We start from the raw sequence: 24,861 nt of genomic DNA, 5'->3' as shown, positions 1-24,861 counted from the left end.
AATGTTTTGGAAGAGACAAACAGGTGGATATTCTGGTAATACTCCTGTTTTTCTGTAATCTTAAGGGTAAAATAGTTAATGTTTTAACTTTTATTATAGGTAACCAGACTGGAGTCCATTTGAGAAACGTGTTTGTTAAATGTTTTGGTTAATATCCATTAATGGTCAGCAGACATGGATCGTGACCTCCATGTGACTGTGTCTCTCTTTCATCATTGTTTGCCTGGTGTAGAATAAGTGCTCCGTACATATTTGTCAAAAGGATCGCAGGTGAACAAATGGATTCCTTTGTTGACTCTTCTGTTGTCAGCCATATGTTTTCTTTGTTTTTCAGTTGATTTTCTTTAAGACATTAATGACGCAGTGAAATAATGTACGGTGATGGTTCAATGCTAAAATAAGGGATTTTTCTTATTCATATGACTATTGTTGAATACTTACAAAAATTCCTCTGTGTACGTGTTTTATTGGTTATAAAAAAATCCTGTCAAACTAAGAGCACCTAATGGGACAAGGTGAATGAAGGCACTTTTAATTAAGGAACATAAGTGTCCTTGAGGCAACCTAAGGCCCCCATTGCTGGTGATTTGCAGATGGTGTTGATTTGAGCAGCAGTGTGAGTACGAGTCAAAAAAGTGTTATATTTTGTTCTGACGCAGAGTGTAGAGGGTGTCTGGGGGAAGCAAACCAAATAGAGAGCATGTTGAGAGATAGAGTGACCCGACTGACGTGGTTTGCCAGAGACTGTCCTGGATTTGGCACTGAGAGTTTTATCCTGGGAAACTCCCCAGTCCTGGGCAAACTGGGATGCTTGGTTCCCCTATATGAGAACTCAGAGCTGAATATAGAGCAGACGAAGGGGTGCTTTTGCATGATCAGGTAAATGCATGTTTAAAAAAGAAGTGCTGTAAAGAATGGCTTCCCCAGGAGGCCCATAGAGGAGGCACCCGAACTGGGTTTGCAGAGTCCAGATTGGTGCTGTGAGAGTTACTATAAAATGGAATTGTTTGAGAAGATCTCCTGGCTTCCAGGTACACTGGGCCATCTGTTTCCCATGGTCTTGGGGTTTCTTTGGAAGTGAAATATTTGGGAGATTTTGAACTCTGAAATTTTAGAGCCAAATTAGACCTCACAGATTGTCTAACATTCATTCTGCAGATTAGGAATGGAGGCTCAGAGAAACTCAGTGGCCTTTCCAGGGTCACGGTTGGTTGGAGGCCAAGCATAGGTGGGAGCCAAGTGTGTCCATTTCCATGCTCACCAGCAAGTGCACTAACAGTGCAGAGTTAAAACTGCGAAAGTCTCCCCAGCCGCCCGCTACTTTCCCCATTTCCCTTTTGTTTCTTGTCCAGATTATTTACAAAGATTTGTGCGTTCCCCTGTTTACCTTCCAACCCACTTGTTAACTGAGTGTATTCTGAATTTTTCCTTATGTGTTGAAAGAGTCTTTTAGATTCGAATTCCCTTAGAGTATGATTTTTACCAGTTTTACCACGTTCCTTCCTGTGACTCGACTAATTGAATTGACTGATTCTCTGTTGTTGACCGCTGTTAAAAAGTTTGCCCTGTTGTAAATAAACCTTCAGCGAGCGTATTTGTGGAAGCCTTTTTGAGCCCATCCCTCATGACGTCCTGAGGGTGATTTCCTAGGTCAAAGGCTACTGTTGCCAAACCAGTCTTTGGAAAGAAAGGGCCGTTTTTCTTTCCCCGTGTCAGCAGTGTTTAAACGTGGGTGTGGAGGGCAGTGATTTTTTATGCAATGAACTTCTACGTAGAAGGCATGTATCTTCCTTACCTTACCCTCTTTCCTACCCCTCAGGGCTCTTCCCCGCCCCCCACCCCCATTCTCTCTCTCTTTCTCTCCCCACCATTCTCTTTTCTTGACTCTCCTTCCCTGCTCACCTCTTGGGGTGTTTTTGAACATCTCTTTGCTATGGGACAGCTATAGGTTTTATCTTAAGAGTTGCGGAGAAAGCAGTTGTCAGGCTGCCATCTGAGCAGTGAACTGCGGCAAAGCAGGATGGCCTTGGGCCTGAGGGAGACGCTGCTGTCCCGGTGGGTGAGGGGAGGAGTCAGGCAGCCCCACCCCCGCCATGTTTCTGAACTGAGCTCTTCTAGAAGGCAGTCAGTGCCTCCTGGGAGCCTCACTGGGCCCCCTGGGAGCCTTGCTGGGCTTTCTGGAGCGCGGAGGCCATGAATCCACCACTTCTAAGTATGGGTTTTCATAGATAGGATTCCCAATGAAAATAATCAACAAACAACCTATAATAGGAACAGAAAAGAGTTTCATTTGAGCCAAACTGAGGACCATAGCCCAGAAGACAGCTTCCCAGATTACTCTGAGAAACTGCTCCAGAGAAGCATGGTTTTCAACACAGTTTTATATCTTGTCAGAATAAAGAACATCAAATAAGTCAGGGATACATTTCTTCAAGGTTTCAAAAAAACCCCCAAACCCAAAACCAACAGATCAACACATACACAGTGAGTCAGCATGGCTTTGGTACCTGGAAAGGGAGTCGTATCATTGAAGGATCACCAGCACTGGCGTCCCAGGAAGGGAGGCATTTCATCTTTATTTTTAACATGACATTCTTTACTTCTGGTCAGTGTGCCCATTTCTTTAATAATTAAAGCAGATGTGCAATGTGTGTTTGATAAGCCACGAACAGGCTATTTTACTTAGCATAAAATTCAAGTATAAGCCAGAATGGCTTCCCCAGACCTCAGTCTATGAACATTTCTTTTATCAGGACAAACCTTTCTCCTTCTCCCCAGATAACTTGTGTTCTGAGTTTTTCAAATACCTCTTACTTGTTTATGGAAGGCATTGTAAGTTCATGAAAGACTTGAGTGTTGTGCAGTAGGAATAGTGAGCTGATTGAAACTTTGGAATTCTGGGGTGTAAAACCTATTCTAGAATGCTGTGACTTCTTTGAAAGGTGGCACATTTCCGTAGTAGCTGATGGCTTTCCATTGTGCTTTGAATAAAATCTGACTGATCCTCCTTAACAAAAGGCCGTGTGGTTTGGCTCCCACCCACCTCCTGACTAGCCTTTTTACCACCCCCTGTTTGCCCTCTGCTCCCCACAGCACTGAACTTCTTGTTCTTTTTCAGACGTAGCCAGTATGGTCCCATCTCAGGGGACCACGCTGTGGTCTTAGCTGTCCCTTCCGGTTAGAATGCTCTTCCCCTTCATCATTGTATGTCTTCTTGGAATTTCCACCTCAGCTTAAATGTCCTTTCCCAGAGAAGCTTTCCCTGGTGACCCAAACGGAAATAGCCAATCAGCATTTGACATCCCCGATTTTATTCTCTGCACAGGGCTTATCACCATCTGAATCTTTCCTTGTTTGTCACTGAATATATGTTCCATGGAATAGGAACCTTATTTAAATTCATCATCCTTTACCTATATGAGAAAAGAATCTGAAAAAGAATGAAAATATGTATGTATATAACTGAATGACTTTGCCATACACCTGAAACTAACATAACATTGTAAATCAACTGTTCTCCAATAAAATAAAATAAAAGAGTAAAGTAGAAATCTTAGATCAAAAAAAACAAAAAAGATTCATCCATGTCGTAGCATGAAAAAATAAATAATTCATCATCCTGGTGTTCCAAAGTGCCTAGAACAACAGGTAGCTGATAATTGACTGTCCATAACTCGTTGTTATATAGCAGTAGGTCAGTCGGTCAGGCAGAGTTCCTTTATGTTTTCTGTTAAGAGCTGGCTTCCTCAGTAGACTCACCTGGGGTTCAAAGATGTCAGTTTTAGTCTTAACCCTATATTCACTAATTCTGTGACCTTGGAAAAACCACTTACCATCTCTGAATCTCAGTGTCTTTACCTGTAAAACAAGAATCGTAATATTTACCCAAAGAACCCCAAAGGGTGCTTGAGAGGACTAGCTGCAATGAGGGATGTACAAACTCTGTGTAAACTTCTGATCATTCAACAAATGGAAATTATCATTACCTATTTATTGGAAGTACATGGAACTACCGCGGTGCCTCCAAAAGCTTGGAAATAGGGACGGGACAGCCCGTTACAGACAGCTGACTGTGGTACCAGTGCACAGTGGAGTGGAGACATCGGATCTCGGTCAACACTTGACTGATGGAAGCGTCACTGGAGGCTTTATCATCCCCATGAAAACATTCTGCCAACCAGAAAGGGAGGTGGATTGGCCAGAACTGGACAGGGAAATATCTCAAAGGCAAGGCCTGATAATTCCCATTCAAGCATTGACGGGAGAAGGATAGATACCCTGTTCCAGAGATTTGCGTTGTCGTGTCCAGTGGCAGAATATTCCAGTTGTGGGGCAGACGACCCCATCTCTCAGAGCCCGATGCCTTTAAAAGTTCATATTCTCTGGCCAGTGCCCTGGCCCTGATTTCCTCCTCACTAAGCAGTTCTCTGAGTGCATGATTTGATCTCCAGTGTGCCTGACCTAGAGAGAAAAGTGGTACTTGTAGGAAAATATGAGGCCTGGGTTACCCTGGAGGTGATGATTCTCACTCTAAATTGGTACATTGGTGTTTATATATTAGCGACCTGTCTCCGTGAGCTTGGTGAATATGCATCTGCCCCTCGACACAGATCTGCCCTCAGCGTGCCGACAGATTGGGGGCAGGGCGTAGTCAGCCTGGCTGGGGTGACCTTATCAGTGTACAGCTGCCTTATTCAGGGGCTCCCACTCGATATCACAGCTTTACAGTTGCAGTGTAATCGTGGTTTAATTTGATGCTCTGTCTAGCTGGAGATGCGTGAATGCGGTAATGGATTTTGTGTGTGTGTGGTTATCAGCACCACTGGTTCAGGGGGGACATACCGGAAAGGGCCAGGAGGTGGCAGTCAAAGCTAGGCAGTCATCTGAGCAATTCCAATTAGACATTTTATTAACCTCATTTCAGCCTCTCCTGGGCAATTTCCAAAGTTTTGAAGTGGGGGTAACGTGGTGGTACTACTGCTGGACCAGAGAGAGGTGGTCTACCATAGTGGCCATTCTCATCCCAGTTATCACAATATCCCCGAGTCTCACCACTCTAAGTTCTTTTTATGAAATTCTGTAAAATAATAATAAAAAATCTTAATATACTCTAATTTTCAGGGTTTTTGTGGAACATGTTTTTATATATAGGCTGTCGATCAGATTTCACTGGATTTTAGCTGTGAGCGTCTCCCAGCCCCTTAATTTCTAGACAACGTGAACTTGACTTCTTGTTCCCTGGACTGAGCAGAGCCCAGTGCTCTCCTGAGACTCAGTTCGTGACCTCCTCTGTCTCTCATCTCTTGCTTTTGTGGAGTTTGTTCTGTTTAGGGATCTTGTGCTATCCCCACTGGACATTGCCCTCATTATCACATGGTACTTGGTTCTTTTTCTTGACTACTACGTAAACACACACACACACACACACGCACGAACTGAAATCTGTTTAAGTAAAGCCTTTGTGTGTGTTAGGGGACTTTAGCAAAGGTTTGGCAGATAGCCATGCTAACGACTTGAAATAGACAACTGGAGCTCCCTGCCTCCTCCACCACGTCGGAACTCAGGCTCAGGTCCCGGCTATGCTGCTCCATCCTTTTCTCTGTCCTCCTCCTCTTTCTGCCCTTCTCCTCTCCGGAACAAAACCATCCCCCGTTTTCTTATAGACAGAGCTTTCTAAAATAAAACAGGGCTTCCCTGATGGCGGAGTGGTTAAGAATCCGCCTGCCAATGCAGGAGACACGGGTCCGAGCCCTGGTCCGGGAAGATCCCACATGCTGCGGAGAAACTAAGCCTGTGAGCCCAACTACTGGGCCCGCATGCCACAAATATTGAAACCCGTGTGCCTAGAGCTCAAACTCTGCAACAAAAGAGCCACTGCAATGAGAAGCCCGCGCACCGCAAGGAAGAGTAGCCTCCGCTCGCCGGAACTAGAGAAAGCCTGCGCAGCAACGAAGACACAACACAGCCTAAAATAAAATAAAATAAAACAAAACAGATCATCGTACTTTCCTGATTGGTTTCTCAGGTCTTTTACTGTAAAGTTGTGCTTCTTAACTGACAGATGACCCTTTCTGATCATGCCTCTCCTGTCACTGAAGCTGCAGTACGATTCCTGCAAATGCTTTTCCTTTTGGCATATTGAACCGTTTTTTTAAAAAAACTTATTTTATTTAAGTGTAGTCGATTTGCAGTGTTGTGTTTATCTCTGCTGTACAGCAAAGTGATTTGGTTATACGTAGATACATTCTTTTTAATATACTTTTCCATATGGTTTATCACAGGATATTGAATATAGTTCCCTGGGCTATAAGGAGGACCTTGCTGTTTATCCATCCTATATATAACAGCTTGCATCTGCTCACCCCAAACTCCCAATCCTTCCCTCCCCCACTCCCCACCCTTGGCAACCACGAGTCTGTTCTCTACATCTGTGAGTCTGTTTCTGTTTTGTAGATAGGTTCGTTTGTTGGACCGTTTCGTATCCTCATGCTTTGTACACGTCATTGCTTGAGGTTTCCTTTGTCTAACTAACTCCTCCCTCAAAACATCTCACTTCTGGGCTACTTCCCCCATTGCTCAGGTTCCGGTGATGCCTCCCTTCACCTCCAACAACTGTGATGAATTACTTTTGGGTAGGAGAGCAAAGTTGAGTGTCCTCGTCCTGAATTGTCACCAACTTTGCAATACTGGGCATATTAAGGGAGTTGAGATGGGCTCAATGATTGTGAAGTGTTATTTAAGTGCTAAGCTTCCTCAGATCTAGTTGTGGTCAATGAGAAATTGATGGTCGTTTCATTCAAATCAATTCAACAAGGTTTCATTAAGCCTCCAGAAGGGAGTCACTGTCTGCTCACTCATTCTCCAGACCTTCATCAGGCGCATGTTGGATGCCAGATACTGTGTGGGGACCAGAGGTATGGAGATGAAGTGGAGGTGTCCAGGGGTGATTGCATCTACAGTTTTGGAATTCAAGAGAAATATCGGTGTTAGCGATATGTGTTTGGGTTTCATAGCGAATGGGTGGCCATTAAAGCTGTGGGAGCAGTTGACACCAGGTGGGGAAAATGCACTCCACATAGATCGCTGGGGTGTTGGGCACAGCTTGCTTTTTAGACGTTTCTCTTCCTGTGAAAGGAAAGGTGCCCAGAGTGTAACTTCCGTTTTCTGAAAGATTAAAAGAAATCATTGTATATCTTTTATCGCTGGTACATTTTAAATCATTTTCATGTACCTTAAGGACTATCACAATAGCAGAGGGAACATATTGTGATGAAACTATAGTTTAAATAAGCACATAGATAAAATCTATAAACTTTTTTTTCCCTGAAATTCTAGCAGACTTACCAATTACCTGATGATTTACCCTTTGAAGGGAGCTTTGATACCTGCAGTGACTCCTTACACTATGGAATAGAATGGTGTTAAGTTTTTTATTTATTTTTTATTTTTTTATACAGCAGGTTCTTATTAGTTATCCATTTTATACACATCAGTGTATACATATCAATCCCAATCGCCCAATTCATCACACCACCACCCCTACCCCCCACCGCTTTCCCGTTCCCCTGTGAAGCCGTCTGATCCTGGACTTTTGTTTGTTGGAAGATTTTTAATCACAGTTTCAATTTCATTCCTTGTGTTTGGTCTGTTCATATTTTCTGTTTCTTCCTGGTTCTGTCTTGGAAGGTTGTACCTTTCTAAGAATTTGTCCATTTCTTCCAGAATGTCCATTTTATATGCATGGAGTTAGTTGCTTGTTGTAGTCTCTTAGGGTGCTTTGTATTTCTGTTTTGTCTGTTGTAACTTCTCCTTTTTCATTTCTAATTTTATTGATTTGAGTCCACTCCCTCTTTTTCTTGATGAGTCTGGCTAATGGTTTGTCAATTTTGTTTCTCTTTTCAAAGAACCAGCTTTTAGTTTTATTGATCTTTGCTCTTGTTTTCTTTGTTTCAATTTCATTTATTTCTGCTCGGATCTTTATGATTTCTTTCCTTCTACTAAGTATGGGCTTTGTTTGTTCTTCTTTCTCTAGCTCCTTTAGGTGTAAGGTTAGATTGTTTGAGATGTTTGTTGTTTCTTGAGGTACGATTGTATAGCTATAAACTTCCCTCTTAGAACTGCTTTTGCTGCATCCCATGGGTTTTGGATTGTCATGTTTTCATTGTCATTTGTCTCTAGGTATTTTTTGACTTTTTTCTCTGGTCCTTTCTCTCTCTCTTCTCCTTCTGGGACCCCTATAATGTAAATGTTGTTATGTTTAATGTTGTCTCAGAGGTCTGTTAGGCTGTTTTCATTTCTTTTCATTCTTTTTTCTTTATTCTGTTCCACAGCAGTGAATTCCACTATTCTGTCTTCCAGGTCACTTATCTGTTCTTCTGCCTCAGTTATTCTGCTATTGATTCCTTCTAGTGTATTTGTCATTTCAGTTATTATATTGTTCATCTCTGTTTGTTCTTTAATTCTTCTAGGTCTTTGTTAAACATTTCTTACACCGTCTCAATCTTTGCCTCCATTCTTTTTCCGAGGTCCTGGATCATCTTCACTATCATTATTCTGAATTCTTTTTCTGGAAGGTTGCCTATCTCCACTTCATTTAGTTGTTTTTCTGGGGTTTTATCTTGTTCCTTCCTCTGGTACATAGCCCTCTGCCTTTTCATCTTGTCTTTCTGTGAATGTGGTTTTTGTTCCACATGCTGCAGGACTGTAGTTCTTCTTGCTTCTCCTGTCTTCCCTCTGGTGGATGAGTCTATCTAAGAGGCTTGTGCAAGTTTCCTGATGGGAGGGACTGGTGGTTGGTAGAGCTAGTTGTTGCTCTGGTGGGCAGAACTCAGTAAAACTTTAATCTGCTTGTCTGCTGATGGGTAGGGCTGGATTCCCTCCCTGTTAGTTTTTTGGCCTGAGGCGACCCAACACTGGAGCCTACCCGGCTCTTTGGTGGGTCTGATGGCGGACTCTGGGAGGGCTCACGCCAAGGAGTACTTCCCAGAACTTCTGCTGTCAGTGTCCTTATCGTCATGGTGAGACACAGCATGGTCTCTGCTTGAGACCCTCCAGCACTAGCAGGTAGGTCTGGTTCAGTCTCGTATGGGGTCACTGTTCCTTCCTCTGGGTCCCGATGATCACACTACTTTGTGTGTGCCCTCGAAGTGTGGAGTCTGTGTTTCCCTAGTCCTGTTGAAGTCCTGCAGTCAAATCCGGCTAGCCTTCAAAGTCTGATTCTCTAGGTAGTCTTCCTGCTGTTGCCAGACCCCCAGTTTGGGAAGCCTGATGTGGGGCTCAGAACCTTCACTCCAGTGGGTGGACTCCTGTGGTGTAAGTGTTCTCCAGTCTGTGAGTCACCCACCCGGCAGTTATGGGGTTTGATTTTACTGTGATTGTGCCCTTCCTACCGTCTCATTGTGGCTTCTCCTTTGTCCTTGGATGTGGGGTATCTGTTTTGGTGAGTTCCAGTGTCTTACTCTTGAGGATTGTTCAGTAGTTAGTTGTGATTCCGGTGCTCTCCCAAGAGTGTGTAAGAGCACATCCTTCTACTCTGCTACTTTGAACCAAGTCCTCTATTTCTGTTTTTTATATAGATTCATTTGTGTCATTTTTTAAGATTCCACATATAAGTGATATTGTACGATATTTGTCTTCCTCTGTCTGACTTACTTCACCTAATATGATAATCTCTAGGTCCATCCATGTTGCTGCAAATGGCATTATTTCATTCTTTTTTATGGTTGAGTAATATTCCACTGTATATATACACCACATCTTCTTTATCTGTTCATCTGTTGATGGATGCTTAGGTTGCTTGGCTGTTGTAAATAGAGTAGCATGACTTTTTGAGGACGTATTTATTTTAGCAGAACTCTTTGCAGAGAAATTTGGGGCTTCCTTTCTCTAATGGAGGGTATCAGATTGGGCCCAGGAGACCACTGGTCTTCCGTCTCAAGCTAGAAGAATATTGTTTCTTCACAATTATGTTGCTGTTATCAAAATTATAGCAGTCTTTAGCTAAGAAGATTGAAGGTCAGTCCTGTGGCTCAGATTTTGCTTTGAAATTCCCTGCATGTTCCCTTTTTTGGTAACTCGGCCATGAGTGTCAGAATGAGTCTGAAACATTACCTTTGAAGTTCTGTCGTAGAACCAACAGGTTGAGCAAGAGAGGCGTCTCTTTTCTATATATGAAAATCAGAAAATGTGAATGAACAGCAGCAGAAAGGTAACCTTACTTTCCCCAGGAAAATTGCTGTTTACACTTTGATGTATATTTTTAAACATGGGGAAAGGGAATAGGGTGTGTATTTTTTAACTCAGAATTTCTCAAACTTGACTGAACATAACTTCCCAGCACTTGTTCTGCATTCAGATTTCAGGGCTCTGACCCAAACCTACTGAACCAGAATCTGTCAGGGAGGGGCCTGGGAATCTCTGTGATTACCTGTTATCCTAGGTGATTCTTAGAACCAAATCAACTTGAGAAACGTTTTTATTGATGAAGATCGCAGTGGGGCATCTTCCTATATGGAGACATGCTTCTTCATGGGCTGCCAGTTCCCAGTGATTCAGGGACTGATAAGCAGGTTCATTATTCCACCTCATGGCATTCTCTCCCTTCTCCTTCCTGTAACTGGCCTCTCCATTTTACCCTTTGCAGACTTTCTGTGCTCACAATGTGAGAAGGAGGTGGAATTGTGCTGGTATTAGTACATTTTGCTCACTATCCCCTGCAAATGTGTTTGGTTGGTGGGTAAACAGGAAGTTAAATATTTCTGGCTAAAATTCAGCGTTCTGGTGGGGGCTCTTAATGCCTCCCATTTTAAAAGTTCATACTTTGGAAAAATAAAAGCGTAAGCATATAATTAACCCCCAAATATTCATCACCCAGGTTCAACAATTATCAAATCATGGCCATTTTTTCTTTCATCTGTACTCTCTCCGATACTACTGTTTGGAAGCAAATCCCAGATGTCTTATCACTATACATAAACATTTCACTAGTATCTCTAAAAGATAATAACTCTCACTTTCTTTTCTTTCATTCTTTTTTAAAAAGACTTTATTATTTTTTTTATAGCACTTCCAGGTTCACAGCAAAATTGAGAGGAAGGTACAGAGATTTCCTATATACCTCCTGTTCCCCCTGGCTGCCCACTGTAAACATCCCCTATCAGAGAAGGTACATCAGCTAAAATTGATGAACCTACATTGATACATCATTATCACCCAAAGTCCATAGTTTACAATAGGGGTTCACTCTTGGTGTTGTACATCCTGGGGCTTTGGACAAATGTACGATGACATGTATCCTCATTTTCTTTTGAACATCAGAATCTTATAAGAAGACAAAATATGGCAATCTGAAACTATACCTGAATTTGAGTTTAGGAGTTTAGGATTAAGGAGGGCAAAGGCAATAACTTAGGGCTTTTCTTTAAAAGACCCCAAAAAGATCACATTTCTTGAGTTCATTATTGAATAGTGTTTCACCATGGTAAACCTATGGTAAATCCAGGTATATGAGGTTATGGGGATAAAAGAGAGCTTTGGCGAGGGATTTGAGAGTGATTGAAGGGGTGGGGTGGTGAAAATAATTGCAAGTGAGTTGTTCTCACCTCATAGGTAAAGATATAATGAAGCTCTGCGGAATGTACATTACAGTCTTTTGAAATCTTAACTGTTCACTGGTTGGACTTTAGAGCCCCATCTCCTGAGTACATGTAGTTTTGTAACTCATTGTTTAAGCACTAGCTGTTGTTGAAATAATGTCTGCGCACCTACCTAAATGCTAACGAAATGCTAACAAAGCCATCCATTGGCTTTTTCTCCTTCTATAACATCACAATGAAGGAAGAGGGATCAGACGTTTGACATCTGATGTCTGTCTTGAAAACTAGGGACACAAACACATGTCAGATAGCGTTAAGAGTCTCTTCATTTTTTCACCCTTTGGAGGCATTAAATATGCCGAGGTTTGTTAAGATACAACAGAACATTTTTATAAATTCTCTCCTTGGATTAGAATCCTGAGGTTATTTAAAATTAATATAGCGTGAACCCGTAGCTACACTGGGATTTACTACCGTGGGACTTGACTGTTCAATTACAGGTGCTCCGGGTGGTGGGAGGATAATTTCATGGTGCATGCTTGCAGAATGGGAGAGATGCCTGCTCCATGTGGGGTCATAAAGGGTAGCAAGTTGCACCACAGTTATTTAAAACACTAAAACACTAAAACACTATCCCTTGCCCTCCCTTTCCCTCCCCAGTATCCCTCAGAATACTGTGATCTTTGTTGATCCCTACCTAACCCATTATTGTGCTCAGGTAGCTTAGTGTACAGCTAACTTCTTAGATACCATAAAATAGGCGTATTTTTCTTTTAAGCAAAGTTGATATATGCAAATATAAATTTGTTGGATACTTTGGGGAGGCAGTTATTTGCTTCCTAAAGTGATTTTTTGGTTTCTTGAGGATTTGCAATAGAATACTTTAATTAGTAGTTAATTTCCAATTCTTTTTGCACATAGATTTTACAGACCACTTCTTCTGGGCAAAATGAGTTACACTGAAACATTAAAATTCAAACAATAATCTACACCTGATCTCTACCTGCAGATTTGCTTTTTAGAGTTTTCAGGTCACTCAGCCCCGTGTAAATCTCCCTCCTTTCCCACATAACTTCATTAAGTCTTACTTAGCTGTGTGTGTAGTATTACTTTGTTTCTGCTGCGTGGGTTCTTCTTCCCTCACAGTTTTTGGATGGGGAGGGGCCTTTGCAGACTTATATAAACTCTTAATTCAGCATGTCTGTTCTGTTACATGGCAATAGTCATTTTTTAAAAAGATTTTAAATTTATTTTACCATTTAAAAATGCTTCTGGAACACTTTGATTTTACTTTAAGATATATTTTGTGATGTATTTAATATTTTTATTGGACAATTATGATTTGATATTAAGTGTGATTTATTGTGGCTTATAGCCTTTTCCCTAAAGATGTTAACAATCTATAATTAAAGAGGATGGGAAAATAGGATTTAATATTCTATCCAGATAACTTATTTTCCCCCTAGCAGCATACCTTTTCTTTGAAGAGAGGCATTTTGGTGCTTTAAACTCTAACAAGAAGAAAGTTTTGAAAAGTAGATTTTGCATTAACTAGTATGCCCAAAGATTAAGCATTTTGGAAGGTAAACTTTCTGAGTTGATAACTACTTATTTTGATGCTATGAGGATCAGAATTCTCACATCTGTGAATCCAGAGTTGTTCACCACAGCACATTTGTTTTTTGCGTATCTTTACTTACTGTGTGCTCCTTGAAGCTGGCTTCCTGAGGATCTTTAGAGCCCGGTCCCTGCCTGTTTTTTTCTGCTTGGAATACCTCCTTCAACTCCCTTTAGCAGCTCACTTGTTGTCCTGTCATCTGGTCTACCTCACACAGACTCTGTTCCGAGTCTGGTCTCAGAGTTGTATGTGAATCTAGTAAATGTGGTGACTTGGAAACAGCAGATCCAGATTCAAGTCCTGACTCTGCTACTTTAGTGTGTGATCTTAAGCAAGCTTTGTAACCTTTTTTTGTGCCCAGGTTCCTGTCTGTAAAATGTGGGCCGTAATAATACCCGTGCCCACAGAGGGGTATGTTGTGAGAATTAAGAATGATGATGCCTACTGCTCGGTATATAGCGAGAGCAAGTGCTTAGTAATCAGTAGCTGCTGCTAGTATGCCAGAATGTATCCTCAGAAACTAGTTTGTTGGTAAACTTGTCCTGGCAGTGAGACTATATTTTATACACACACACACACACACACACACACACACTCTTGAGATATTTCAAAAGTCATTAAAAATATAGTGAATATGTGTTTATCCATCACTTAGTTTAAAAAGTAAAGTATCACCAACATAGTTGAAGCCCCGTGGAGACCCCTCCTGATTGCCTTTCCCTTCCTCCTTCTAAATGGTAACCGCTATCCTGAGTTTGGTGATTTTTGCTCTCATGTGTTTCTTTACACTTTCGCTACGTATGTGACTATTGTTTTAAATGGCTGTTGGTAACGAATAGGGCATGTGGAAAATGAACTAGAGTTGTTTGAGGAGCCTCATGTAAAGGATGTTGTGGGTCCCATCCTCACAGTCGTAGGGAGAGAAGAAAGGGCAGAGCTCTGACTTACACCCTGTCAGGAGAGCCCAGGCCTTGGTCCCCTTGCTTGGCTGCTGCCCCGCCCCCCGCCGGAATGGGGACCCACCTGAGGACTACAGCCTGGCCTCTCTGTCCTCTGCTGTACGTCACTTAGAAAGAAATTGTGTGGCCAGAAAGTTACATCTCCAGGATCACTCTTGAACAACTTGAGTGTGTTCTTGTTTCATTTGGCATCCACCCTCTTGGCTCACCTCCAGTTTGGGGGTTTGGGCACTTTGATTACCATTCCTCTAGCCTCTCCGACTCATTGCCTTTTTTTTTTGACTCCTCCCAGCTCCTTGGTTTGGCATTACTTGCACTGAATACTCAGTATTTGCATTTCTAAGAAGCAGCCTTCTCTGAACTGCTCATGGGGGAGATGCAGCCTGGGTGCTGGGACCACCATCCCTCCTTTGTGAGCCCTGGAGGGTCAACTGCTGGGCGTGGGTGACCTTGTCATCTACACGTACAGCCAGTTGTTTAGAGCATATTATTACTATAGTATGAGCAGGGAATCTTGTGACGCAAACCATGCCCCGGTAGATAAATGACAGGTATTCACTTTAGTTAGAGATTCAGCTCAGGACGATGTAGTGGATGCGTCTGAACTCATTGCTGGGTTCCAGCTGGTTTCTCCTTCAGTAGGTCAGTTATCCTGTTGACCCAGAAGGTGAGACACTGACTCCTACCTGGTGGGGCTGCAGGTTCAACTTCTAAATCCTTAGGTTTAGGTTGAAACTACAGAATTTGCTGTAGTTACTTATTGAATTCCTTGTATCTCCTTGGCCTCGGCAGGCTGGGCAAGGTTCATGAGCCCCGTTGGCGGCATCTCTCACCAGCACGCCGTTCTTTCCTTCCTGACTTCAATGCTTGCTCTTCTGTAGCTCGTGGTAGCAATTCCTCAGTTTTATTATCTCATGCCCTTCCCCTGTCAATCACGTTTACTGACTTGGTTTTCTTGGCACCAGTCCATCTTCTCCTCCTGACAAAGAGTGTTATGTAACCACTGCAAGGCAATAGCTATCTCTGCTTTAGTGTCTCTATGGGAATCTGTGAAATCATGGTAATTCTGACCACAGGTGTTGACCTTCCCAAGACGTGAGCTCCCCTTCCTCCTGATACCCCCAGCGAGAAGGGAAGAATTGCCAATTCTTTCATGGCACTACTTCTCTTTAGGTTGTGGTTCCTGATCTGTATTCTTACTGACTAATCTTTATACTTCTAGTACTCACCCTGATCTTATATAGGAAAGGTTCTTTTTTTTAATTATTGTGGTAAGAATACTTAACATGAGATCTATGCTCTTACCACATTTTTAGGTGTGAAATACGGTACTGTTCACTGTAGGCACGAAAATTCTTATAAAGAACTTTATGTGTGAGGAAACTTTTATAAAATATCTAGGCTTCCTAATCCGAACAGACAATCACAGAATGGTTCACAAAATCTAGGATAAGTTAGATGTAGGCAAGATGAAAGTGACTGGAGTCACTTGCCTTGGAGCAGAAAAGGTCCAGGGTTGAGGTCAGGGTATGGACTGAGGCAGGAACCTAGGACAGGCTGGAGATGGGAGTATAGTGGTGGGTCAGGGTGGCACAAGCTGGTGGGGACAGATACGACAGTGTGATGGTGCAGAGACAACATGCCTCCTGAAGCGGAGTGAAGCCGGAGCCAGTGCCTTTCACTGACTGTTGGCATCCCAAGGACAGGGCTCAGGCATGCAAAGATGGCAGCTCTGCAGCCGGCCAGCAGAGCCGAGGGACGTCTCTCTTCAATCCTCGGCAAACTGTGGCATAAGACATGACTTGACCCATTCTCTGGTTAGTGAAGGCTTTTCACTAGAGGGAGAGGTCATTGATTTTGGAAACAAGAGACCTGGGTTTTAAGATCCAGTGTTGATGACCCCTGAGACTTGAGGAGGTCATAATCCTGACAAATGTTTGTTTTTTTAAATCTGACAATGGGAGTAATACTTAGGACCCAGGGTTGAATAAAAAATAGCAGTGGGTTAATATACATGAAAGTACATTTATTTTTTTCAGTGCATTCCTTCATTCAGCAAATACCCATTGGTCATATCCATGCTGTGTCAGACACTGCTTGGGGCTAAGGGGATGGAGGTGGAGAGGACAGCTGTGGCCCCTGCCCCATAGAGCTTACGGTGACCGGACTTCGCAGAAAGCTGTCCCACGTTATGTACTTGCAAGGAAGCATGTGACTGTTTTGGCTGGAGCTTTAGGGAAGACTTTGTGAAATAATGGCCTTAGGTGGGGCCTTAAAGAAGGATACAGTTTCAGCAGACAAAATGGGGAAGGGAAGACCTTTAGGCAGAGGAATGAGTGAGCAAAGAGAGAGTGAAGGGTGCGATTGGGTAAAATGAGTAGTTCCAGGGAGGAAAAGTGAGTTGGGCCTGACTCACTTTCCCCTTCACACCTACCCCCCCCAATATGAAATTCTTCATCTACTTGTTTGAGGACCAGAGCTGAGAGGAGGGGGAAAGCCACATGGGAGCCCATCATCAGCTGCTTTAGATCAGTTCAAATTACGGTGAGGTCATATCAAATGCAGAGAGTATGGAGGGCTGGGTAGGTAGGGGTGTCAATGGAGGAAGGGCTGAACTCAAGGGAACCCCAACATTTGGGGCTTTTTCTCAGTCCCCATTCTCCTAGAACTCTTTGTAGAATTAATCTCCTCCTGTCTCAAAAGTCTACTCTGTTTCTGGTTTTGAGGGAGAGAAAGCCTCATTCTCTTTGGACAAGTTGAGTTTGAGGCCCTTCCAGTTGGAGGTGGCCCACAGGTGGTAGAAGTCACTGCACATTCAGTCACTTGGAGGCAATAGCAAGCAGAGACCTAGGACTTCTGTTTCTGTCTCCCTTTCCCGGCTTTGTTCCTGATGCTGGAAAGTCCCAGACCCACAGAGGATTCTTTTATTTGGTGGCAGGTCTGAACTTCAGTAGTGGCTTAGTCCTCAGAATAGAGGATTAAGATCTTAGAATATCAGTATACTTCCCAGAAAAACCCTGATACAAATAGTTTTCATACTACAGGGTGAGTTATCAATTCAGTTACTTTTCAAGGAAACATTTATTAAGCTCTAATTATAGGTCAGATATTAGGTGTTGGGAATACAAGAGGCATAAGATATAATTCCTGATCTTGAAAAGCTTGTGGTCTCGCAGAATGGGTACAACTGTGGTCTGGTGTGATAATCACAGCACAAACCATAGAACAAAGGATGATGACAGCCTGGAGAGAGCCGGGGGGCTGCATAGCTCACCCCCTTACCTTCAAGTTTTTGCTCAAATATCCTCTTTTCAATGAGGACCACCCTGACTCCCCTTTTAAAACATAGCAGCACCTGCCATCTCTCCATTCTGAGTTCCCTTACCCTGCTCAACAATTTTTATTTCTTTTTCCATTGCATTTATCACCCTCTGTCCCAGTGGGCTATTACTGAATAACAAACCATCCCCAAACTTAGTTGAAAACAGTGATTTCCTCTCTCTCACTGTTTCGTTGGTTGACAGGACTTGGTTGGGTAGTTCTTTTATTTATTTATTTATTTTGTGTTACACGGGCCTCTCACTGTTGTGGCCTCTCCCGTTGCGGAGCACAGGCTCCGGATGCCCAGGCTCAGCGGCCACGGCTCACGGGCCCAGCCGCTCCGCGGCATGTGGGATCCTCCCGGACTGGGGCACGAACCCGTGTCCCCTGCATCGGCAGGCAGACTCTCAACCACTGCACCACCAGGGAAGCCCGGTTGGGTAGTTCTTGCTTGGGGTCTCTCCTGTGGTTGCTGCCAGATATCAGCTCATGCTGCAGGCATCTGAAGGTTCTACTGGGCAGGACATCGAAGGTGGCTCCTCACACGGTTGGCAGGTGAGGCTGACTTGGCTGGGAGCTCAGCGGGTGCTGTCCTCTAGAGCATCTTCATGTGGCCTCTCTACGTGGCTCAGGCATCTCGCAGCCTGGCAGCTGGATCCAAGAGTGAGCGTTCCAAAGGGCAGGAAGCAGAAGATGCCAGGCCAACGACAGGCTACACTTGGAATTGGAACAGCATCACTTTTTCTGAATCTCTTGGTCCTAGGATCTGCCCAGATTTACTTTTGACGGGGGGAGTGGCAAGATTACATTACAGAAGGGCATGTGAGATGGAAGATATCATTGCAGCCACTGTTGGGGAATATGTTCTGCCATACTTCCTTAGTATCCGTATAGAATTTATTTATTTTTATGTCTGTTTTTTGTTGAGTCTTGTTAGGATGTAAGCCCCATGAAGGCAGGAATGTCCACTGATGTATACCAAGCATCTACACCATACTAGGCATGTAATAATTACAACGAATAGTTTTAAGTGTTCTAACAAATGTGTCTAAGTCACTGTGTTCAGATCGTTCTAGACGTGAGGATTTTAATCCCACTCCTGATTTACATTATTTTCTGTCACTTTTAACACACTGGATACTCTATAAAGCAGGGATCTCATGTCTTTATTCAACACTGTATGGCTCAGTATCTGGTAAGCCGTTGGTGCTCAATAATTATATATTGAATTAATGCAAAATAAGTTATTGATTCCGCTTGAAGCATAGGGAAGTTAAGAAGAGGCCATATTGGAATTGGGGCCTGAAGGATAAATGGCATTTTGCCAGGAAACGGTGGGATAGGGCATAAAGGCAGAAGAAAACACCAAGTGCCAAGGGGAGAGATAAATGGAACTGTAATGAAACTGACCTGTGAGCTCCCTGAAGCCTGGATCCCCACCTGGTCTGACCACTAGTCTACTTCCTATAGCAACTAACTAGTGATTCAGTGGTCAGGTGCTCGGGCCATGCTTGTTGAATAAATGAGTGTAACGTATGAACTCATCTATGACCGTTTTGGGAGGAAGGTGTTGGGTCGGGTAAAAACCAATCATAACTCCTGCTAGTAAGAAGATCTTTTAAATATAATCCTGGCAAAAATGTTTTAAAGTATTAAAAAAATAGCTAAATTTTGTATTTTTAAATATACTGAAAGTGAGTTCAATTTATGTATGTCAAATAACTTTCAATCAGAGTATTGTATTCTTTTTTCTGAATTTTTATTGGAATATAGGTGATTTACAGTGTTGTATTAGTTTCTGCTCTACAGCAAAGTGAATCAGTTATACATATACGTACATCCACTCTTTTTTAGATTCTTTTCCCATATGAGTCATTACAGAGTATTGAGTAGAGTTCCCTGTGCTATAGAGTAGGTCCTTCTTAGTTATCTATTTTAGATATGTCAGTCCCAATCTCCCAGTTTATTCCTCCTTCCCCCTTTCCCCCCTGGTAACCATAAGTTTGGTTTTTTTTACGTCTGTGACTCTATTTCTGTTTTGTACATAAGTACATTTGTACCATTTTTTAGATTCCACATATAAGTGATATCATATGATATTTTTCTTTCTTATGTTGCCTTCCAGCATATCCTATTCCTAGTGGGAGATTGTTAATCCCTAGGGTTAGCCCTGAAACCTTGGGCCAAATCTTAAAAGGGAAAGACTAATCTTCAGGTCAAGGGGAAAGAAGAATGAGCCATGCGTCTTTCATAGGGATGATAGAAATCAACAGCAAGAGAGCAGAATTGTTAAACTCATGGGTTTAACACATGGGTTTAACACATTTTTTTTCCAGAAAGACTAAATACAGAAATCAAAATTATAATGTTTTAACAACCACTATGCATCATTTCTTTTTCTATAAGCTTATGAACCAGTTACTAAAATGTCAAGGAAAAAGTTAAGCCTTTTGTATCTTAATCCATAAAAAACTAGTCAATATCAGGTAAATGGGGCACTTGTTGCATATTGATAAATGTGTGGCTTCCTATGCTTTCCATCCATATTGGGGGAAAAAAATCCCCAATTGTGTTATCTTCAATTAGGTCTAGCCACAGAGTTCTATTAAAGACCTGTACAAAGTCAACCCTTTCCTTAGCCTAGTTCCATATGAAAGTACTAACAAATGGTGACGATTGTATGCAAATGGTGATTCATAAAAATGTAGATTCAGTTATGGATTTTAATTCATATGCTGCATATATAACAGCTGTATGAAAAAAATGTCAAATTCAAGGCAGCATTTGAGACGAGGAGCAGCCTGTTCTTCCTGATCTGGTATCCGTTAACAAGGAAAAGAAACCTCTGATGCTTCATCTATTAAAGAGCTCTGGGTGGCCTTGACCATCCATATTCGTCTTCCATAGGTCCTTCGACACCTTCAGTTCTTCAGGCTGATCATTGTCAGATCTGGAAGCTTTGTGCCTTTTAATTAGTCATTCTTACTTCTGTCCTGCCTTTTGGTAGCTCTGAGACTTTTCTGACTAGAGCCTGGTGGTTCATTTTGAAATATGTTATAGGTTCCCTCACTGCCATCTCAGCCAATGGAACTGATTTCTCCACCATTCAGGGTAGTCCTGTGCCCCCCAGCAAATGCTTTTGGGATGGTATTGTTAGCATATATACCCCTCTTCCTGTTGAATTTGTATATATACACACACACACACATATATATATGTATTCACACACACACATGCACACACATCAGCTTTTTTCTTGTCTCTTATCAGATACATCCAAGAAGGCTACCATTATATACCAGCCCTTCCAACAGATATGACTGTGGTCTGGTTTCCAGAAAGAACCTGTTTGACCACGCCCGAGTGGGACTGAGACACGGTGATTCCGGGGGTTTTCTCCTTATAAGACATATGGCTGTTGAATTTGAACCACTGTTTGCCTTTGCCCAAATTGTATATTCAGAAAATGGCTTATGTGTTTCTTCTGGTACACAATTACTATTTATAGACATACATTCCATGGTAGTGATATTCTTTAAAAGATCCTTGTGTAACATCAAGAGGACCAGATAGTAATATCTTCTGCTAGTACTTCTTTAAGGCTTAGCTCTTTCCTTCAGACTATCCCACGGATAAGCTGGTCAGTGGCATCAGCCTGCCCTGCATTATTTCCCTGCATGCTGGGGAAGGTGAATTTGGAGGTCGGACAGCACGTGGCCACTGGTCATCTACTCCAGGGTTTCCTCGTGCACTTTGGCCTTGGCCTTCTCCTTATGGGCACTGCTCTGGCAGACTCGCTTCACCTCCTCACGCTGCTGCTGAGGCCAGCAGTTTGCCCAGGTTTGTGGTGCCCCGTAGACCTATAGCCCAGATGCCCCATCCTCCTCTCAGGGTGAAGAGGTTGGAAGCAACTGGCCCAGAAGCCCACAGGGATGTGTCAATCAGTAGAGCATCCTGAGCTCCAGCTGGAGACATGGGTCGCCCTCAGAGGGCACAGGCGGAGGCCTGTGGCGCCAGAGTATGTGTCTCGGCCTCAGATCTCACCCTGCGCCCACACCCTGCATTCCTTTTGCTCCAGAAGGACACAGTTCTGGCCAAGAAGCTGCTGGTTCTTACAGCTTGGGGCCCTTGTGTGTGTGTGTTTTTTTTTAATAGCTTTATTGTGATAGAGTTCACATATCATACAATCCATCCATTTAAAGTGTACAACTCAATGGCTTTTAGTATATCACAGATATGTGCAAATATCACCACCACCAATTTTAGAACATTTTCATTAACTCAGAAAAAGCCCCTACCATTTAGCCACCCCCCCCATAATCTTGCTCTCCAGCCCCTCAGTGCTACAGAACTAGTAATCAACTTTCTGTCTCTATTTCTGTTTTTGTTTCCCTCTTCTGGACTTTCATTTGAATGGAATCATGTAATATGTGGCCTTTTGTGGCTCACTTCACTTAGCATGTTGTTTTCAAGATTCATGTTGCAGCATGTATCAGTACTTCATTTCTTTCTTTCTTTTTTTAAATTTATTAATTTTGGGCTGCATTAGGTCTTCATTGCTGCGCACGGCCTTTCTCTATTTGCAGCGAGCGGGGCTACTCTTTGTTGCGGTGTGCGGGCTTCTCATTGCAGTGGCTTCTCTTGTCGCGGAGCACGGGCTCTAGGTGCATGGGCTTCGGTAGTTGCAGCACGCGGGCTCAGTAGGTATGGCTCATGGGCTCTAGAGCTCAGGCTCAGTTGTTGTGGCTCACGGGCTTAGTTGCTCCAGGGCATGTGGGATCTTCCTGGACTAGGGCTCGAACCCGTGTCCTCTGCATTGGGAGGCGGATTATTAACCACATTATTGGGTGAATAATGCAGCTATGAACATTCAGGTACAAGTTTCTATGTGGACCCCTGTTTTCATTTCTCTTGGGTATATACCCAAGGGTGGTATTGCTGGGTCATGGTAACTGTATGTTTAATCATTTAAGAACTGCCAAATGTTTTCTAAAGTGGCCGCATCAGGACTTCCCTGGTGGTCCAGTGGTTAAGACTCTGCGCTTCCACTGCAGGGTGCATGGGTTTGATCCCTGGTCAGGGAACTAAGATCCCCCATGCTGTGTGGCATGGCCAAAAAGAAAAGTGGCCACATCATTTTACATTCCTACCAACAGTGTATGATGGTTCCAGCTTCTCCACATCTTTGCCCCCTTTTTGATCTGACTTTATGCTTTTAACCATCCTAGTGGGTGTGAACTCACGTGAGGTTTTGAAAGGATTTGGGAAGGATTTTTCCTTTCTAATAGTTTTTAATGCCATATATATATATATATATATATATTTACATATCTATGTATTTTTAAAGTGTGCCCTTTTCTAGCATTTGTAAAAGCATGGCGGTTAAGAGGTCCTGTTGCCTGTCACAATAATAAAGGAGATTTCAATATTTGTTAATCCCAAAATATCATTGCCCAGAACCGACATGGGAGACTTGTTAAATGTGTGAGTTGCGGGGAGGGGAGGGGAGTGGTCGGAGAAGCGGGAGCAGGTAGTGTGTTTCTGGAGCCTTGCATCTTTCCCAGGAGATTGCTCCACTTCTTGTCGCTGTGTCTAACAGGCCCCTCTGTCTTTCAGGAGGACTGGCGTTGGCCCAAGTGCTCTTCTTCTATGTGAAGTACTTGGTGCTCTTTGGTGTCCCAGCTCTGCTCATGCGCCTGGATGGACTCACGCCACCGCCCCTCCCTCGCTGTGTGAGCACCATGTTCAGTTTCACGGGGATGTGGAGGTCAGTGTCTTGGTTTATTAAGGCCCTTCAGGGACATCCAGTGGGAGGACCCATGGCTTGGCCAGCTTCAAAGCGCCTGGGCCACCATCCTTTCACTGCCCTTCACTCAAACCGCATTTGGCACTTCGGTGTTTTTAATCTGTCTAACAGGATGACAATCCATGTTTTCTGACCCTCTCAAAAATATTGTCAGGCTATGAAAATTGTGAGGTAAGAAAGTTTCTCACCAAGTTTGTGTACAGATACACAAAGGGCTATGTCTAAAGCAGTTTTTTACTAACTTGGGACATGACGTATATATATAATTAATTAATTAATTAATTAATTAAGTTTTGGCTGCACTGGGTCTTTGTTGCTGCGCTCGGGCTTTCTTTAGTTGCAGTGAGCAGATGCTATTCTTCGTTGCGGTGTGTGGGCCTCTCACTGCGGTGGCCTCTCCCGCTGCAGAGCATGGGCTCCAGGCTCGCAGGCTTCAGTAGTTGTGGCTCATGGGCTCCAGAGTGCAGGCCCAGAGGTCGTGGTGCACGGGCCTAGTTGCTCTGTGGCACGTGGGATCTTCCTGGACCCAGGATCGAACCTGTGTCCTCTGCATTGGCAGGCGGATTCTTAACCACTGTGCCACCAGGGAAGCCCCCATGACGTATATTTTGATGATTTTATCACTGTCTGTTTTTCTTGAAAATAACATCTTTGTATGTGGGACTGTAGATTAAAAAAATAGTCTTAAGTTAATAGCACAGGCCAGGGCATTTACTAGCTCTCAGATCCAGGGCAACTTACTAAATCTAAGTTTCAGTTTTCTTATCTCTTACATGGTAGTAATAATGGTAATGATAATAATAATACTCATCTCTAAAAGCTGTTTTGAAGATTAAATAAGCTAATATGTACGTTGAAAGCATCTGGCACATAGTAGGTGTTTACAAACGTTAGCTTTCATCCTTATTTATTTATTTGTTTGTTTATTTATTGGCTGTGCTGGGTCTTCATTGCTGCACGAGGGCTTTCTCTAGTTGCAACGAGCAGGGGCTACTCTTCGTTGCGGTGCGTGGGCTTCTCATTGTGGTGGCTTCTCTTGTTGCAGAGCACGGGCTCTAAGTGTATGGGCTTCAGTAGTCGCAGCATGCGGGCTCAGTGGTTGCAGAGCACGGGCTCTAGGTTGCACGGGTTTCAGTAGCTGTGGCTTGGAGGCTCTAGAGCACAGGCTCAGTAGTTGTGGCACACGGGCTTAGTTGCTCCGTGGCATGTGGGATCTTCCTGGACCCGGGATCGAACCTGTGTCCCCTGGCAGGCGGTCTGATCTCCATGTGCTATGTGGCTGCTTCCCACTAGCTATCTTGTTTTGCATTTGGTAGAGTATATATGTCCATGCCACTGTAAATGGGAGTGTTTTCTTAATTTCACTTTCAGATTTTTTATCATTAGTGTTTAGGAATGCCAGAGATTTCTGTACATTACCTTTGTATCCTGCTACTTTACCCAATTCATTGATTAGCTCTAGTACTTTTCTGGTAGCATCTTCAGGATTCTCTATGTATAGTATCATGTCATCTGCAAACAGTGACATCTTTACTTCTTCTTTTCTGATTTGGATTCCTTTTA

General features: G+C 43.1%; 1 protein-coding gene across 8 annotated transcripts in view; it reads left to right on the top strand.

The window, feature by feature from the left end:
- Nucleotides 1-24,861, top strand: part of HHAT (hedgehog acyltransferase) — a 334,459-nt gene that overhangs the window by 116,299 nt on the left and 193,299 nt on the right. For all 8 annotated transcript variants that reach the window (XM_024751038.1, XM_024751039.1, XM_024751044.1 and 5 more), the window contains one exon: nucleotides 23,109-23,259. In XM_024751038.1, coding sequence (XP_024606806.1) covers nucleotides 23,109-23,259 — 151 coding nt within the window. The remainder of the gene's footprint in view (nucleotides 1-23,108; nucleotides 23,260-24,861) is intronic.

The sequence above is a fragment of the Neophocaena asiaeorientalis genome, unplaced genomic scaffold (genome assembly GCF_003031525.2).
Source record: "Neophocaena asiaeorientalis asiaeorientalis breed wild unplaced genomic scaffold, Neophocaena_asiaeorientalis_V1.1 scaffold67, whole genome shotgun sequence".
NCBI lineage: Eukaryota > Metazoa > Chordata > Mammalia > Artiodactyla > Phocoenidae > Neophocaena > Neophocaena asiaeorientalis.
The sequence above is the reverse complement of the archived record's forward strand: the minus strand, read 5'-3'. Positions and strand labels throughout refer to the sequence as shown.